The sequence below is a fragment of the Rana temporaria genome, unplaced genomic scaffold (genome assembly GCF_905171775.1).
Source record: "Rana temporaria unplaced genomic scaffold, aRanTem1.1, whole genome shotgun sequence".
Classification (NCBI taxonomy): Eukaryota; Metazoa; Chordata; class Amphibia; order Anura; family Ranidae; genus Rana; species Rana temporaria.
In genome coordinates, this window is record NW_024404698.1 from 152 (window position 1) to 16,761 (window position 16,610).

The following is a 16,610-nucleotide window of genomic DNA, read 5'->3' on the forward strand; positions in this document are numbered from 1 at the left end:
TCCCACTTTGCCCCATCAAATGATCCCACTTTGCCCCATCAATAGTCACCAGTTTATCTCATCAAATGCCAGTTTGCCCCATCAAATGCCACCAGTTTGCCCCATCAAATGATCCCACTTTGCCCCATCAAATGATCCCACTTTGCCCCATCAATAGCCACCAGTTTGCCCCATCAAATGCCGCCAGTTTGCCTCATCAAATGATGCCAGCTTGCCCCATATATTGCCGCCAGTTTGCCTCATCAAATGCCACCAGTTTGCCCCATCAAATGATCCCACTTTGCCCCATCAATAGCCACCAGTTTGCCTCATCAAATGCCAGTTTGCCTCATCAAATGATGCCAGCTTGCCCCATAAATTGCCGCCAGTTTGCCTCATCAAATGATGCCAGCTTGCCCCATCAAATGATCCCACTTTGCCCCATCAATAGCCACCAGTTTGCCCCATCAATAGCCACCAGTTTACCTCATCAAATGCCAGTTTGCCCCATCAAATGCCGCCAGTTTGCCTCATCAAATGACGTCAGTTTGCCTCATCAAATGACGTCAGTTTGCCTCATCAAATGATGCCAGCTTGCCCCATAAATTGCCACCAGTTTGCCCCATCAAATGATCCCACTTTGCCCCATCAATAGCCACCAGTTTGCCCCATCAATAGCCACCAGTTTGCCTCATCAAATGCCAGTTTGCCTCATCAAATGATGCCAGCTTGCCCCATCAATGGCCACCAGTTTGCCTTATCAAATGCCGCCAGTTTGCCCCCCTTGCCCGGCACTTACATTTCTCGGGTCAGCGCCGTCCTCCACGCTCCCTCCAAATCCTCGATGTCTTCTCCCGTCCTCTTCATGTCATCTCTGCTATGATTGGACGCCTAGTGCCTGTCGCTTCAGCCAATCAGGTGACCGGTCACCAGACCCGGTGCACCCGATTGGCTGAGAGGCGGGTCAGCGTTATTGAAGCGATTCCCTAACACAACGCTAACAATTTGGAAGCCTATTAGAGCCCGCAGGCTCTAATCAGGCACTTCCAAAACACCCCCGCCGCTGTTATTCAGAAGGCCGGCGCTCGACAAGGGGGGCGGGACACCTGAATAGGGGGCGGCGGCAGCGGCGACGCAATATGCAATGCATGAATCTATCTATTGCTGATTGACGGGTGCAGGAGAGAGGGGGCGGCGCTCCTGTGCCCTCTATGGATGCACCGCCACTGTGCCAAGGCTTTTTCTTCCCCCCCCCCTCCGCTAAACACGGAAGGTCAGTTAACCGGCCCTTTGCACAAGTTTGGAGACCCCCCGTGCTAAACCATGACCTGGATAACCGAGAACCTTCACAGATCTATGGGGCAGGAAGAGAGTCAAATAATCCCCCCCCTCCCCCTCACTCTGCACCTTTATACCCCAAATGTGTCCCCGGGGGGGGGGCCTACTGGGCTCCGGCAACCCCCCGAGCCACAAGCGTCCTGAGGGCCCCTCTTGTATAACATGTATTCCCCAGGTTGGGACGGCACGGTACATGGCCCCTGAAGTTCTGGAGTCTCGGGTGAATCTGGAAGACCTCGAGTCCTTCAAGCAGATGGACGTTTACTCGCTGTCCCTCGTCCTGTGGGAGGTGGCCTCGAGGTGCGACGCCATTGGAGGTGAGCTTCTACCACGACCATTGTTGTATTCTATATATCCAGCCATCTAAAAGAAGTGTCTACAGTTCCCGAGTGTCTCCGAGTTCTCCAGGCCACCAGCGCCCCCCCCGCACCTCTGGCCACATACAGTACTGCATACACCAGCGCCCTCCTGCACCTCTGGCCACATACAGTACTGCATACACCAGCGCCCCCCCCGCACCTCTGGTCACATACAGTACTGCATACACCAGCGCCCCCCCACACCTCTGGCCACATACAGTACTGCATACACCAGCACCCCCCCCCCGCACCTCTGGCCACATACAGTACTGCATACACCAGCGCCCCCCCCGCACCTCTGGCCACATACAGTACTGCATACACCAGCGCCCCCCCCCACACCTCTGGCCACATACAGTACTGCATACACCAGCGCCCCCCCACACCTCTGGTCACATACAGTACTGCATACACCAGCGCCCCCGCACCTCTGGCCACATACAGTACTGCATACACCAGCCCCCCCCCGCACCTCTGGTCACATACAGTACTGCATACACCAGCGCCCCCCCCGCACCTCTGGCCACATACAGTACTGCATACACCAGCACCACCCCCCACACCTCTGGCCACATACAGTACTGCATACACCAGCGCCCCCCCCGCACCTCTGGTCACATACAGTACTGCATACACCAGCGCCCCCCCCCACATATCTGGTCACATACAGTACTGCATACACCAGCGCCCCCCCGCACCTCTGGCCATCTACAGTACTGCATACACCAGCACCACCCCCCACACCTCTGGCCACATACAGTACTGCATACACCAGCGCCCCCCCCCGCACCTCTGGTCACATACAGTACTGCATACACCGGCACCCCCCCGCACCTCTGGTCACATACAGTACTGCATACACCGGCACCCCCCCACACCTCTGGCCACATACAGTACTGCATACACCAGCGCCCCCCCCCCCGCACCTCTGGTCACATACAGTACTGCATACACCAGCGCCCCCCCCCGCACCTCTGGTCACATACAGTACTGCATACACCAGCGCCCCCCCCCGCACCTCTGGTCACATACAGTACTGCATACACCAGCGCCCCCCCCCCCCGCACCTCTGGTCACATACAGTACTGCATACACCAGCGCCCCCCCGCACCTCTGGTAACATACAGTACTGCATACACCAGCACCCCCCCCGCACCTCTGGTCACATACAATACTGCATACACCAGCACCCCCGCACCTCTGGCCACACACAGTACTGCATACACCAGCGCCCCCCCGCACCTCTGGTCACATACAGTACTGCATACACCAGCCCCCCCCCCCGCACCTCTGGCCACATACAGTACTGCATACACCAGTGCCCCCCCCGCACCTCTGGTCACATACAGTACTGCATACACCAGCACCCCCCGCACCTCTGGTCACATACAGTACTGCATACACCAGCACCCCTCCCCCCGCACCTCTGGCCACATACAGTACTGCATACACCAGCACCCCCCGCACCTCTGGTCACATACAGTACTGCATACACCAGCACCCCCCGCACCTCTGGTCACATACAGTACTGCATACACCATCGCCCCCGCACCTCTGGCCACATACAGTACTGCATACACCAGCACCCCCCCACACCTCTGGCCACATACAGTACTGCATACACCAGCGCCCCCCGCACCTCTGGCCACATACAGTACTGCATACACCAGCGCCCCCCACACCTCTGGCCACATACAGTACTGCATACACCAGCGCCCCCCCCGCACCTCTGGCCACATACAGTACTGCATACACCAGCGCCCCCCCGCACCTCTGGCCACATACAGTACTGCATACACCAGCGCCCCCCCCGCACCTCTGGCCACATACAGTACTGCATACACCAATGCCCCCCCACACCTCTGGCCACATACAGTACTGCATACACCAGCGCCCCCCCCCGCACCTCTGGCCACATACAGTACTGCATACACCAGCGCCCCCCCACACCTCTGGCCACATACAGTACTGCATACACCAATGCCCCCCCACACCTCTGGCCACATACAGTACTGCATACACCAATGCCCCCCCACACCTCTGGCCACATACAGTACTGCATACACCAGCGCCCCCTGCACCTCTGGTCACATACAGTACTGCATACACCAGCGCCCCCTGCACCTCTGGTCACATACAGTACTGCATACACCAGCGCCCCCCCGCACCTCTGGCCACATACAGTACTGCATACACCAGCGCCCCCCCGCACCTCTGGCCACATACAGTACTGCATACACCAGCGCCCCCTGCACCTCTGGCCACATACAGTACTGCATACACCAGCGCCCCCCACACCTCTGGCCACATACAGTACTGCATACACCAGCGCCCCCCCACACCTCTGGCCACATACAGTACTGCATACACCAGCACCCCCGCACCTCTGGCCACATACAGTACTGCATACACCAGCACCCCCGCACCTCTGGCCACATACAGTACTGCATACACCAGCACCCCCCGCACCTCTGGCCACATACAGTACTGCATACACCAGCGCCCCCCCCGCACCTCTGGCCACATACAGTACAGGGAAACTCAGAAATAGGGAACAGGGAAACTTGCTTTGATATACAAGTGCTTTGGATTACAAGCAGAACATGGTACTAGACTATTTTGTGCCCCCCAAGAAAAAACTGTACACATTGCCCCCCTTCCTGCACATAATGCCACCCCTCTAATACCACACCCCCCTTCTTGTACACACTGCCACCCTTTAACCCTACACCCCCTTCCAGTATACACTGCCCCCCTTTAACCCTACACCCCCTTCCTGTATACACTGCACCCCTTTAACCCTACACCCCCTTCCTGTATACACTGCACCCCTTTAACCCTACACCCCCTTCATGTATACACTGCACCCCTTTAACCCTACACCCCCTTCCTGTATACACTGCACCCCTTTAACCCTACACCCCCTTCCAGTATACACTGCCCCCTTTAACCCTACACCCCCTTCCAGTATACACTGCCCCCCTTTAACCCTACACCCCCTTCCAGTATACACTGCCCCCCTTTAACCCTACACCCCCTTCCAGTATACACTGCCCCTCTTTAATCCTACACCCCCTTCCAGTATACACTGCTCCTCTTTAACCCTACACCCCCTTCCAGTATACACTGCACCCCTTTAACCCTACACCCCCTTCCAGTATACACTGCCCCCCTTTAACCCTACACCTCCTTCCTGTATACACTGCCCCCCCCCCATGGCTGCGCCCTAGGTGGCAGTGCACCTTAGGCAGCTGCCTAGTGTTAGCACCGGCCCTGCTCGTAATCCAAGGTATTACTGTATCTGTAAATGTATGCGACAAAGACCTCGGGTTTTAATGCAAAAAGTTTAGACTTTATTTTTTGTACTGGCCAGCTGGTAAGTCCCCCCCCTCCCCCCGAGGGCCACCATCAGAAATCCTGGGGCCCCTGTACAGCCCCTTACAAGATGGTAAGGTCAGAGTATTCCATGACCCTCCCCCACCATGTGAGCGTTTCCTCTTTATACCTCTGTGACCGGTCCTTCTTTTCGTCAGAGGTGAAGAATTACGAGTTGCCGTTTGGCTCAATGGTGCGGCAACATCCGTGTGTGGAGACCATGAGGGACGTCGTGCTCCATGGAAGAGGCCGGCCAGACATTCCCGACTCCTGGCGGAGAGATCCGGTGAGCCAATAGAAAGTATACAATTCCCCCAGCATCAGCAGGAGAGAACAATGTAAACATGTACATAATGTCCCATCATTGGTGTCAGTGGGAGGAATAGTGTCCCATCATTGGTGTCAGTGGGAGGAATAGTGTCCCATCATTGGTGTCAGTGGGAGGAATAGTGTCCCATCATTGGTGTCAGTGGGAGGAATAGTGTCCCATCATTGGTGTCAGTGGGAGGAATAGTGTCCCATCATTGGTATCAGTGGGAGGAATAGTGTCCCATCATTGGTGTCAGTGGGAGGAATAGTGTCCCATCATTGGTGTCAGTGGGAGGAATAGTGTCCCATCATTGGTGTCAGTGGGAGGAATAGTGTCCCCATCATTGGTGTCAGTGGGAGGAATAGTGTCCCCATCATTGGTGTCAGTGGGAGGAATAGTGTCCCATCATTGGTGTCAGTGGGAGGAATAGTGACCCATCATTGGTATCAGTGGGAGGAATCGTGCCCCATCATTGGTGTCAGTGGGAAGAATAGTGTCCCATCATTGGTGTCAGTGGGAGGAATAGTGTCCCATCATTGGTGTCAGTGGAAGGAATAGTGTCCCATCATTGGTGTCAGTGGGAGGAATAGTGTCCCATCATTGGTGTCAGTGGGAGGAATAGTGTCCCATCATTGGTTACATAGTTACATAGTTAGTCAGGTTGAAAAAAGACACAAGTCCATCCAGTTCAACCACAAAAAACAAAAAAACAAAATAAAAAACACAGTAAAATCCTATACACCCAACTCCATACCCACAGTTGATCCAGAGGAAGGCAAAAAACCCCAGCGGAGCATGATCCAATTTGCTACAGCAGGGGAAAAAATTCCTTCCTGATCCCCCGAGAGGCAATCGGATTTACCCTGGATCAACTTTACCTACAAATCTTAGTACTCAGTTATTTTATGTACATTTAGGAAAGAATCCAGACCTTTCTTAAAGCAATCTACTGAGCTGGCCAGAACCACCTCTGGAGGGAGTCTGTTCCACATTTTCACAGCTCTTACTGTGAAAAAACCTTTCCGTATTTGGAGGTGAAATCTCTTTTCCTCTAGACGTAAAGAGTGCCCCCCTTGTCCTCAGTGATGACCGTAAAGTGAATAACTCAACACCAAGTTCACTGTATGGACCTCTTATATATTTGTACATGGTGATCATATCCCCCCTTATTCTCCTCTTCTCAAGAGTGAATAGATTCAGTTCCTCTAATCTTTCCTCATAGCTGAGCTCCTCCATGCCTCTTATCAGTTTGGTTGCTCTTCTCTGCACTTTCTCCAGTTCTCCGATATCCTTTTTGAGAACTGGTGCCCAAAACTGAACTGCATATTCCAGATGAGGTCTTACTAATGATTTGTACAGATGACATCTCTGTCTCTCTGGAGTCCATCCCTCTCTATACAAGAAAGGACTTTGCTCGCTTTGGAGACCGCAGCTTGGCATTGCATGTTATTATTGAGCTTATGATCTACCAAAACCTCCAGATCCTTCTCCACTACGGATCCCCCCCAGATCCTTCTCCACTACAGATCCCCCCAGATCCTTCTCCACTACAGATCCCCCCAGATCCTTCTCCACTATGCATCCCCCCAGATCCTTCTCCACTACGGAACCCCCCCAGATCCTTCTCCACTACAGACCCCCCCCAGTTGTACTCCCCCTAGTATGTATGATGCATGCATATTCTTAGCCCCCAAGTGCATAACTTTACATTTATCTACATTAAACCTCATCTGCCACTTAGTCGCCCAATCAGACAGAGCATTGAGGTCGGCTTGTAAATTGGAGACATCCTGTAAGGACGTTATTCCACTGCATAGCTTGGTGTCATCTGCAAAGACAGAAATGTTACTTTTGATCCCAGATCCAATATCATTTATAAATATATTGAAAAGTAAGGGTCCCAGCACTGAACCTTGGGGTACACCACTGATAACATTGGACCATTCAGAGTAAGAATCATTAACCACGACTCTCTGAATTCTGTCTTTCAGCCAGTTTTCTATCCATTTACAAACTGATATATCCAATCCTGTAGACCTTACCTTACACATGAGCCGTGTGTGCGGAACTGTATCCAACGCTTTTGCAAAATCCAAATATATCACGTCCACAGCCACGCCTCTGTCCAGGGTTTTACTTACCTCTTCATAAAAGGAAATCAGGTTTGTCTGACAACTTCTGTCTTTCATGAATCCATGTTGTCTGCTGCTTAAATAGTTTTTTTCCAGCAAGAACTCATCCATGTGGTCTTTTATTAAACGTTCCAGTATCTTCCCAACTATAGAAGTTAGACTAACAGGTCTATAGTTACTTGGTAAAGACTTGGTTCCCTTTTTAAATATGGGCACCACATTGGCCCTGCGCCAATCCAGTGGTACTATTCCTGTCTTTAATGAGTCCCTAAATATTAGATACAGTGGCTTTGAAATGACAGAGCTCAACTCACCTAGGATCCGTGGATGGATGCCATCAGGTCCAGGTGCTTTATCCACCTTTATTCTGTCTAAATATATCTGGACCATATCACTTTTGAGCCATTGTGGATTTGGGGCTGTGTCACTCCCACCCCCATTTTGGACATGAGCTCCCCCATGCTCCTTTGTATACAACGAGCTGAAGAAAGCATTTAATAAATTTGCCTTCTCTTTGTCCCCAGTCACCCACTCTAGATTATTTTGTAAGGGGCCTACATGCTCAGACTTCACCTTTTTACTATTAATATATTTAAAGAATTTTTTGGGGTTTGTCCTACTATCTTTTGCAATCTGTCGTTCATTTTGAATTTTTGCATCCTTGATTTCCTTTTTACATATTCCGTTATATTCTTTGTAACATTTAAACAACACTAGTGTTCCTTCATTTTTATATTTTTTAAAAGCTACTTTCTTATTGTTTATAGCTTTTTTAACTTTGCCCGTGAGCCACATAGGTTTTATTTTTAGCCTTTTAAACTTATTGCCCATGGGAACATACTTTGCAGTGAGGCTCCACACAGTCTTTTTGAAGAATTCCCATTTCTGTTCTGTGTTCATATGTGCCAATAGTCCCTCCCAGTCCAAGTCCTGGAGAGCAGCCCTCATCCTTGGAAAATTTGCTCTCTTAAAATTGAGTGTTTTAATATTTCCTGTATGTATTTCCTGCTTATAGTTAACATTAAATGAAATCATGTTATGATCACTGCTACCTAGGTGTTCCTTTATCTGAACATTAGTAATAAGCTCTGCATGGTTTGAGATTATCAGGTCCAACAGAGCATCATTCCTAGTTGGGGCCTCAATAAACTGCACCATAAAATTGTCCTGCAATAGGTTTTTAAATTTTTGTCCTTTAACTGTCCCAGAAGTGCCATTAATCCAGTCAATTTCTGGGTAGTTAAAATCCCCCATTATTATCACCGTCCCAGACCTTGCAGCCCTTTCCATCTGTGCAAGGAGCTGAGTCTCCACCTCCTCATTAACATTGGGTGGTTTATAACAAACTCCAATGATTAATTTTGAACTACGCACATCTGTATGCAGTTCCACCCATAATGCTTCAGCCTCACCACACTCTCCATCAACCAGGTTCTCTTTCACGCTTGCTTTGAGGTCAGTGGGAGGAATAGTGTCTCATCATTGGTGTCAGTGGGAGGAATAGTGCCCCATCATTGGTGTCAGTGGAAGGAATAGTGTCCCATCATTGGTGTCAGTGGGAGGAATAGTGTCCCATCATTGGTGTCAGTGAGAGGAATAGTGTCCCATCATTGGTGTCAGTGGGAGGAATAGTGTCCCATCATTGGTGTCAGTGGGAAGAATAGTGTCCCATCATTGGTGTCAGTGGGAAGAATAGTGTCCCATCATTGGTGACAGTGGGAGGAATAGTGTCCCCATCATTGGTGTCAGTGGGAGGAATAGTGTCCCCATCATTGGTGTCAGTGGGAGGAATAGTGTCCCGTCATTGGTGTCAGTGGGAGGAATAGTGTCCCGTCATTGGTGTCAGTGGGAGGAATAGTGTCCCATCATTGGTATCAGTGGGAGGAATAGTGTCCCATCATTGGTGTCAGTGGGAGGAATAGTGTCCCGTCATTGGTGTCAGTGGGAGGAATAGTGTCCCATCATTGGTATCAGTGGAAGGAATAGTGTCCCATCATTGGTGTCAGTGGGAAGAATCGTTTTCCATCATTGGTGTCAGTGGGAGGAATAGTGTCCCATCATTGGTGTCAGTGGGAAGAATAGTGTCCCATCATTGGTGTCAGTGGGAGGAATAGTGTCTCATCATTGGTGTCAGTGGAAGGAATAGTGTCCCATCATTGGTGTCAGTGGGAGGAATAGTGTCCCATCATTGGTGTCAGTGGAAGGAATAGTGTCCCATCATTGGTGTCAGTGGGAGGAATAGTGTCCCATCATTGGTATCAGTGAGAGGAATAGTGTCCCATCATTGGTGTCAGTGGGGGGAATAGTGTCCCATCATTGGTGTCAGTGGGAGGAATAGTGTCCCATCATTGGTATCAGTGAGAGGAATAGTGTCCCATCATTGGTGTCAGTGGGGGGAATAGTGTCCCATCATTGGTGTCAGTGAGAGGAATAGTGTCCCATCATTGGTGTCAGTGGGGGGAATAGTGTCCCATCATTGGTGTCAGTGGGGGGAATAGTGTCCCATCATTGGTGTCAGTGGGAGGAATAGTGTCCCCTCATTGGTGTCAGTGGGGGGAATAGTGTCCCCTCATTGGTGTCAGTGGGGGGAATAGTATCCCATCATTGGTGTCAGTGGGAAGAATAGTGTCCCATCATTGGTGTCAGTGGGAAGAATAGTGTCCCATCATTGGTGACAGTGGGAGGAATAGTGTCCCCATCATTGGTGTCAGTGGGAGGAATAGTGTCCCCATCATTGGTGTCAGTGGGAGGAATAGTGTCCCGTCATTGGTGTCAGTGGGAGGAATAGTGTCCCATCATTGGTGTCAGTGGGAGGAATAGTGTCCCATCATTGGTGTCAGTGGGAGGAATAGTGTCCCATCATTGGTGTCAGTGGGAGGAATAGTGTCCCATCATTGGTGTCAGTGGGAGGAATAGTGTCCCATCATTGGTGTCAGTGGGAGGAATAGTGTCCCATCATTGGTGTCAGTGGGAGGAATAGTGTCCCATCATTGGTGTCAGTGGGAGGAATAGTGTCCCATCATTGGTGTCAGTGGGAGGAATGGTGTCCCATCATTGGTGTCAGTGGGAGGAATGGTGTGCCATCATTGGTGTCAGTGGGAGGAATGGTGTCCCATCATTGGTGTCAGTGGGAGGAATAGTGTCCCATCATTGGTGTCAGTGGGAGGAATAGTGTCCCATCATTGGTGTCAGTGGGAGGAATGGTGTCCCATCATTGGTGTCAGTGGGAGGAATGGTGTCCCATCATTGGTGTCAGTGGGAGGAATGGTGTCCCATCATTGGTGTCAGTGGGAGGAATAGTGTCCCATCATTGGTGTCAGTGGGAGGAATAGTGTCCCATCATTGGTGTCAGTGGGAGGAATAGTGTCCCATCATTGGTGTCAGTGGGAGGAATAGTGTCCCATCATTGGTGTCAGTGGGAGGAATATTGTCCCATCATTGGTGTCAGTGGGAGGAATAGTGTCCCATCATTGGTGTCAGTGGGAGGAATAGTGTCCCATCATTGGTATCAGTGGAAGGAATAGTGTCCCATCATTGGTGTCAGTGGGAAGAATCGTTTTCCATCATTGGTGTCAGTGGGAGGAATAGTGTCCCATCATTGGTGTCAGTGGGAAGAATAGTGTCCCATCATTGGTGTCAGTGGGAGGAATAGTGTCTCATCATTGGTGTCAGTGGAAGGAATAGTGTCCCATCATTGGTGTCAGTGGGAGGAATAGTGTCCCATCATTGGTGTCAGTGGAAGGAATAGTGTCCCATCATTGGTGTCAGTGGGAGGAATAGTGTCCCATCATTGGTATCAGTGAGAGGAATAGTGTCCCATCATTGGTGTCAGTGGGGGGAATAGTGTCCCATCATTGGTGTCAGTGGGAGGAATAGTGTCCCATCATTGGTATCAGTGAGAGGAATAGTGTCCCATCATTGGTGTCAGTGGGGGGAATAGTGTCCCATCATTGGTATCAGTGAGAGGAATAGTGTCCCATCATTGGTGTCAGTGGGGGGAATAGTGTCCCATCATTGGTGTCAGTGGGGGGAATAGTGTCCCATCATTGGTGTCAGTGGGAGGAATAGTGTCCCCTCATTGGTGTCAGTGGGGGGAATAGTATCCCATCATTGGTGTCAGTGGGAAGAATAGTGTCCCATCATTGGTGTCAGTGGGAAGAATAGTGTCCCATCATTGGTGACAGTGGGAGGAATAGTGTCCCCATCATTGGTGTCAGTGGGAGGAATAGTGTCCCCATCATTGGTGTCAGTGGGAGGAATAGTGTCCCGTCATTGGTGTCAGTGGGAGGAATAGTGTCCCATCATTGGTGTCAGTGGGAGGAATAGTGTCCCATCATTGGTGTCAGTGGGAGGAATAGTGTCCCATCATTGGTGTCAGTGGGAGGAATAGTGTCCCATCATTGGTGTCAGTGGGAGGAATAGTGTCCCATCATTGGTGTCAGTGGGAGGAATAGTGTCCCATCATTGGTGTCAGTGGGAGGAATAGTGTCCCATCATTGGTGTCAGTGGGAGGAATGGTGTCCCATCATTGGTGTCAGTGGGAGGAATGGTGTCCCATCATTGGTGTCAGTGGGAGGAATGGTGTCCCATCATTGGTGTCAGTGGGAGGAATGGTGTCCCATCATTGGTGTCAGTGGGAGGAATAGTGTCCCATCATTGGTGTCAGTGGGAGGAATAGTGTCCCATCATTGGTGTCAGTGGGAGGAATAGTGTCCCATCATTGGTGTCAGTGGGAGGAATAGTGTCCCATCATTGGTGTCAGTGGGAGGAATAGTGTCCCATCATTGGTGTCAGTGGGAGGAATAGTGTCCCATCATTGGTGTCAGTGGGAGGAATAGTGTCCCATCATTGGTGTCAGTGGGAGGAATAGTGTCCCATCATTGGTGTCAGTGGGAGGAATAGTGTCCCATCATTGGTGTCAGTGGGAGGAATAGTGTCCCATCATTGGTGTCACTGGGAGGAATAGTTTCCCATCATTGGTGTCAGTGGGAGGAATAGTGTCCCATCATTGGTGTCAGTGGGAGGAATAGTGTCCCATCATTGGTGTCAGTGGGAGGAATAGTTGCGGTCATGCCACCTTTTGCCTTCATTCCTGGAGTCCTCTATGGTCGGTAAGTGATCAGGATTTGCTCTTCTTATTCTGTTTTTCTTCCTCCAGGGAATGGAAATTCTTTGTGACACAATCGCCGAGTGCTGGGACCACGACCCGGAGGCGCGACTGACGGCGCACTGCGTGGTCGAGCGCTTTCACCTCATGGAACAGGTCGGCTGCATTGGAATCGGCTGAATAATTTTTTCATCCTACGAGGACAACCTGATTCAGTGGTGACCTTCCCACCGCCATGTTGGGTCACGCCCCTCCGAAAACCCTCCACCCCTCCCACGTGTGGAGATACAGAGAATGGGAGGGGCTTCCTGTGCCAGAATCTGACCAATGAGAGGCACAGACGCATGTCTTACCCCGGAATCAGGACACAGACAATGAGGATGGCGGGAAGGAGAGGATGCTGGGAATTCCAACTCCAAGTTGCACTATTAGGACTAAATAATTTGTAAATATATGAAATTTCAGGACTTCTCCTTCTATGATTTATGGCATCAAAAGTTTACAATGACAGCTCCACCCCTTCCCCCCCCTGATACTCTACTTCCTGTATCCTCCCCCACTGATACTCTACTTCCTGTATCCCCCCCCCCACTGATACTCTACTTCCTGTATCCCCCCCCACTGATACTCTACTTCCTGTATTCCCCCACACTGATACTCTACTTCCTGTATCCCCCCCACACTGATACTCTACTTCCTGTATCCCCCCCACTGATACTCTACTTCCTGTATCCCCCCCCCACTGATACTCTACTTCCTGTATCCCCCCCCACTGATACTCTACTTCCTGTATCCCCCCCCCACTGATACTCTACTTCCTGTATCCCCCCACACTGATACTCTACTTCCTGTACCCCCCCCCACTGATACTCTACTTCCTGTATCCCCCCCCCACTGATACTCTACTTCCTGTATTCCCCCACACTGATACTCTACTTCCTGTATCCCCCCACACTGATACTCTACTTCCTGTATCCCCCCACACTGATACTCTACTTCCTGTACCCCCCCCCACTGATACTCTACTTCCTGTATCCCCCCCCACTGATACTCTACTTCCTGTCCCCCCCCCCCACTGATACTCTACTTCCTGTATCCTGTACCCCCCCCCCACTGATACTCTACTTCCTGTATCCCCCCCACTGATACTCTACTTCCTGTATCCTCCCCCACTGATACTCTACTTCCTGTATCCCCCCCACTGATACTCTACTTCCTGTATCCCCCCCCCCACTGATACTCTACTTCCTGTATCCTGTCCCCCCCCCCCCACTGATACTCTACTTCCTGTATCCTGTATCCCCCCCCCCACTGATACTCTACTTCCTGTATCCCCCCCCACTCATACTCTACTTCCTGTATCCCCCCCACTCATACTCTACTTCCTGTATCCCCCCCCACTGATACTCTACTTCCTGTATCCCCCCCCCCCAGAATCATGACGTAGAATAAATAGGAATGTAAAGACCACAAAGCTACCAAATGCGATCTTTTGTTATGCGATTTACATTCCCATTTATTCTACTCGTTTTCTTGCTTAGGCACCTTCACTTTGATCCCCTGATGAAGATTTTGTTGATCTTCGAAACGCGTTGGGCACCACATGAAATATCATTTATCTCACCTAAGTCCCATCGATTCCTGACTTGTCATCAGTGTGGAGGTGTGTATGGAGGCCGGAAGTTTATTGCACTTTAATCTTTGTGGAAATAAAATGTGACTTTTTATATAAAACATTCATTGCCGTTACTTTCTGTGGCTGCAACAAAGGCTCAGCGAAGAGGAATTTCCTTTTGAACCAATTACCACTTAAGCCCCGGACCAATATGCTGCTAAATGACCCAAGGGGTCAATTTGCAATTGCACGGTCGTGCGACGTGGCTCCTAAACAAAATTGGCGTCCTTTTTCCCCCACAAATAGAGCTTTCTTTTGGTGGTATTTGATTACCTCTGCGGTTTTTATTTTTTGCGCTATAAACAAAAATAGAGCGACAATTTTGAAAAAAATTCAATATTTTTTACTTTTTGCTACAATAAATATCCCCCAAAAACATATCTAAAAAATGTTTTTTCCTCAGTTTAGGCCGATACGTATTCTTCTACCTATTTTTGGTAAAAAAAAATCGCAATAGGCGCTTATCGATTGGTTTGCGCAAAATTTATAGCGTTTACAAAATAGGGGATATTTTTATTGCATTTTTATTATTTTTTTTTTTTTACTACTAATGGCGGCGATCAGCGATTTTTTTCATGACTGCGACATTATGGCGGACACTTCGGACAATTTTGACACATTTTTGGGACCATTGTCATTTTCACAGCAAAAAATGCATTTAAATTGCATTGTTTATTGTGAAAATGACAGTTGCAGTTTGGGAGTTAACCACAGGGGGCGCTGTAGGAGTTAGGGATCACCTAGTGTGTGTTTACAACTGTAGGGGGGTGTGGCTGTAGGTGTGACGTCATCGATCGAGTCTCCCTATAAAAGGGATCACTCGATCGAAACGCCGCCATAGTGAAGCACGGGGAAGCCATGTTTACATACGGCTCTCCCCGTTCTTCAGCCCCGGGGAGCGATCGCGACGGAGCGGCTAGAAACAAATAGCCTCCCCCTCATCCCGGATCGCTCCTGAAGCCACGGGAACCGCCGCATGTAGCGGGGGGGGGGGGGGTCCCGATTGGACCCCCGACCCACGTCTAGGCAGGGACGTACAGGTACGCCAATGTGCCTGTCCGTGCCATTCTGCCGACGTATATGTACATGCAGCGGTCCGGAAGTGGTTAAGGATCCAATCCCTGAAGAAGGGAAAGGCCCAGATTCACAAAGCACTTGCGCCGACGTAGAACAAGATACGCCGACGTAAGTGCAAATGTGCGCCGTCGTATCTGTGCGCCGGACCCACAACCTAAGATGCGCCTAAAGAACAGGCTTCATCCCGCCGACGTAACTTGCCTACGCTGGCGTAGGGTGGGCGCACATTTAGGCTGGACGCATGGTGGCGCTCCCATTGATCAGCCATTCAAATATGCAAATGAGGAAAATACGGCGATTCACGAACATACGTGCGCCCGACGCAGGCTACGCGATGTGCGCGTCAGTTGTACGTCCGGCGTAAAGTTATTCCCCATAAAGGAGGTGCAACCCGGCAACAGACATGCAAAGGTCTGCACCAGGGAACACAAGCCGGCGGATTTTACGTAGGACGTGTGCCTGGCTGGGCGTAGGTTACATTCACGCCGTAGGCAGTGATCCGGCGTAGTTTAGGCAGTTGTTCCGACGTGGTTGTGAGCATGCGCAGAGGGATGCGTCCACGTCCTGGCGCATGCGCAGTTCATGATACGTATCCGTCTGGCGCTCGGCCCACCGATCCGAGGGGTGAAGGGGGCAGGAACTGGGGCCGATCCGAGGAGTGAAGGGGGCAGGAACTGGGGCCGATCCGAGGAGTGAAGGGGGCAGGAACAAGGGCCATGAGGGGTGAAGGGGCAGGAACAAGGGCTGATATGAGGGGTGGGAACTGGAGCTGATCTGAGGGGTGAAGGGGCGGGAACTGGAGCTGATCTGAGGGGTGAAGGGGTGGGAACTGGAGCTGATCTGAGAGGTGAAGGAACTGGAGCTGATCTGAGGGGTGAAGGAACTTGAGCTGATCTGAGGGGTGAAGGGGCGGGAACTGGGGCTGATCTGAGGGGTGAAGGGGCGGGAACTGGGGCTGATCTGAGGGGTGAAGGAACTGGAGCTGATCTGAGGGGTGAAGGAACTGGAGCTGATCTGAGGGGTGAAGGAACTGGAGCTGATCTGAGGGGTGAAGGAACTGGAGCTGATCTGAGGGGTGAAGGAACTGGGGCTGAAGGAACTGGGGCTGATCTGAGGGGTGAAGGAACTGGGGCTGATCTGAGGGGTGAAGTGGCAGGAACTGGGGCTGATCTGAGGGGTGAATGAACTGGAACTGGGGCTGATCTGAGGGGTGAAGGGGCGGGAACTTGAGCTGATCTGAGGGGTGAAGGGGCGGGAA

The 16,610-nt window shown here is 50.9% G+C and overlaps 1 protein-coding gene across 1 annotated transcript; it reads left to right on the forward strand.

Annotated features, from left to right (window-relative positions):
- Positions 1-1,421: 1,421 nt before the first annotated feature.
- On the forward strand, positions 1,422-13,445 carry LOC120923028 (TGF-beta receptor type-2-like). Its single transcript, XM_040334891.1, has 3 exons — positions 1,422-1,634; positions 5,210-5,337; positions 12,652-13,445. The coding sequence occupies exons 1-3, from the start codon at positions 1,511-1,513 to the stop codon at positions 12,778-12,780; spliced, it is 381 nt and encodes a 126-aa protein (XP_040190825.1). The 5' UTR covers positions 1,422-1,510; the 3' UTR covers positions 12,781-13,445.
- The last annotated feature ends 3,165 nt before the right edge of the window (positions 13,446-16,610 follow it).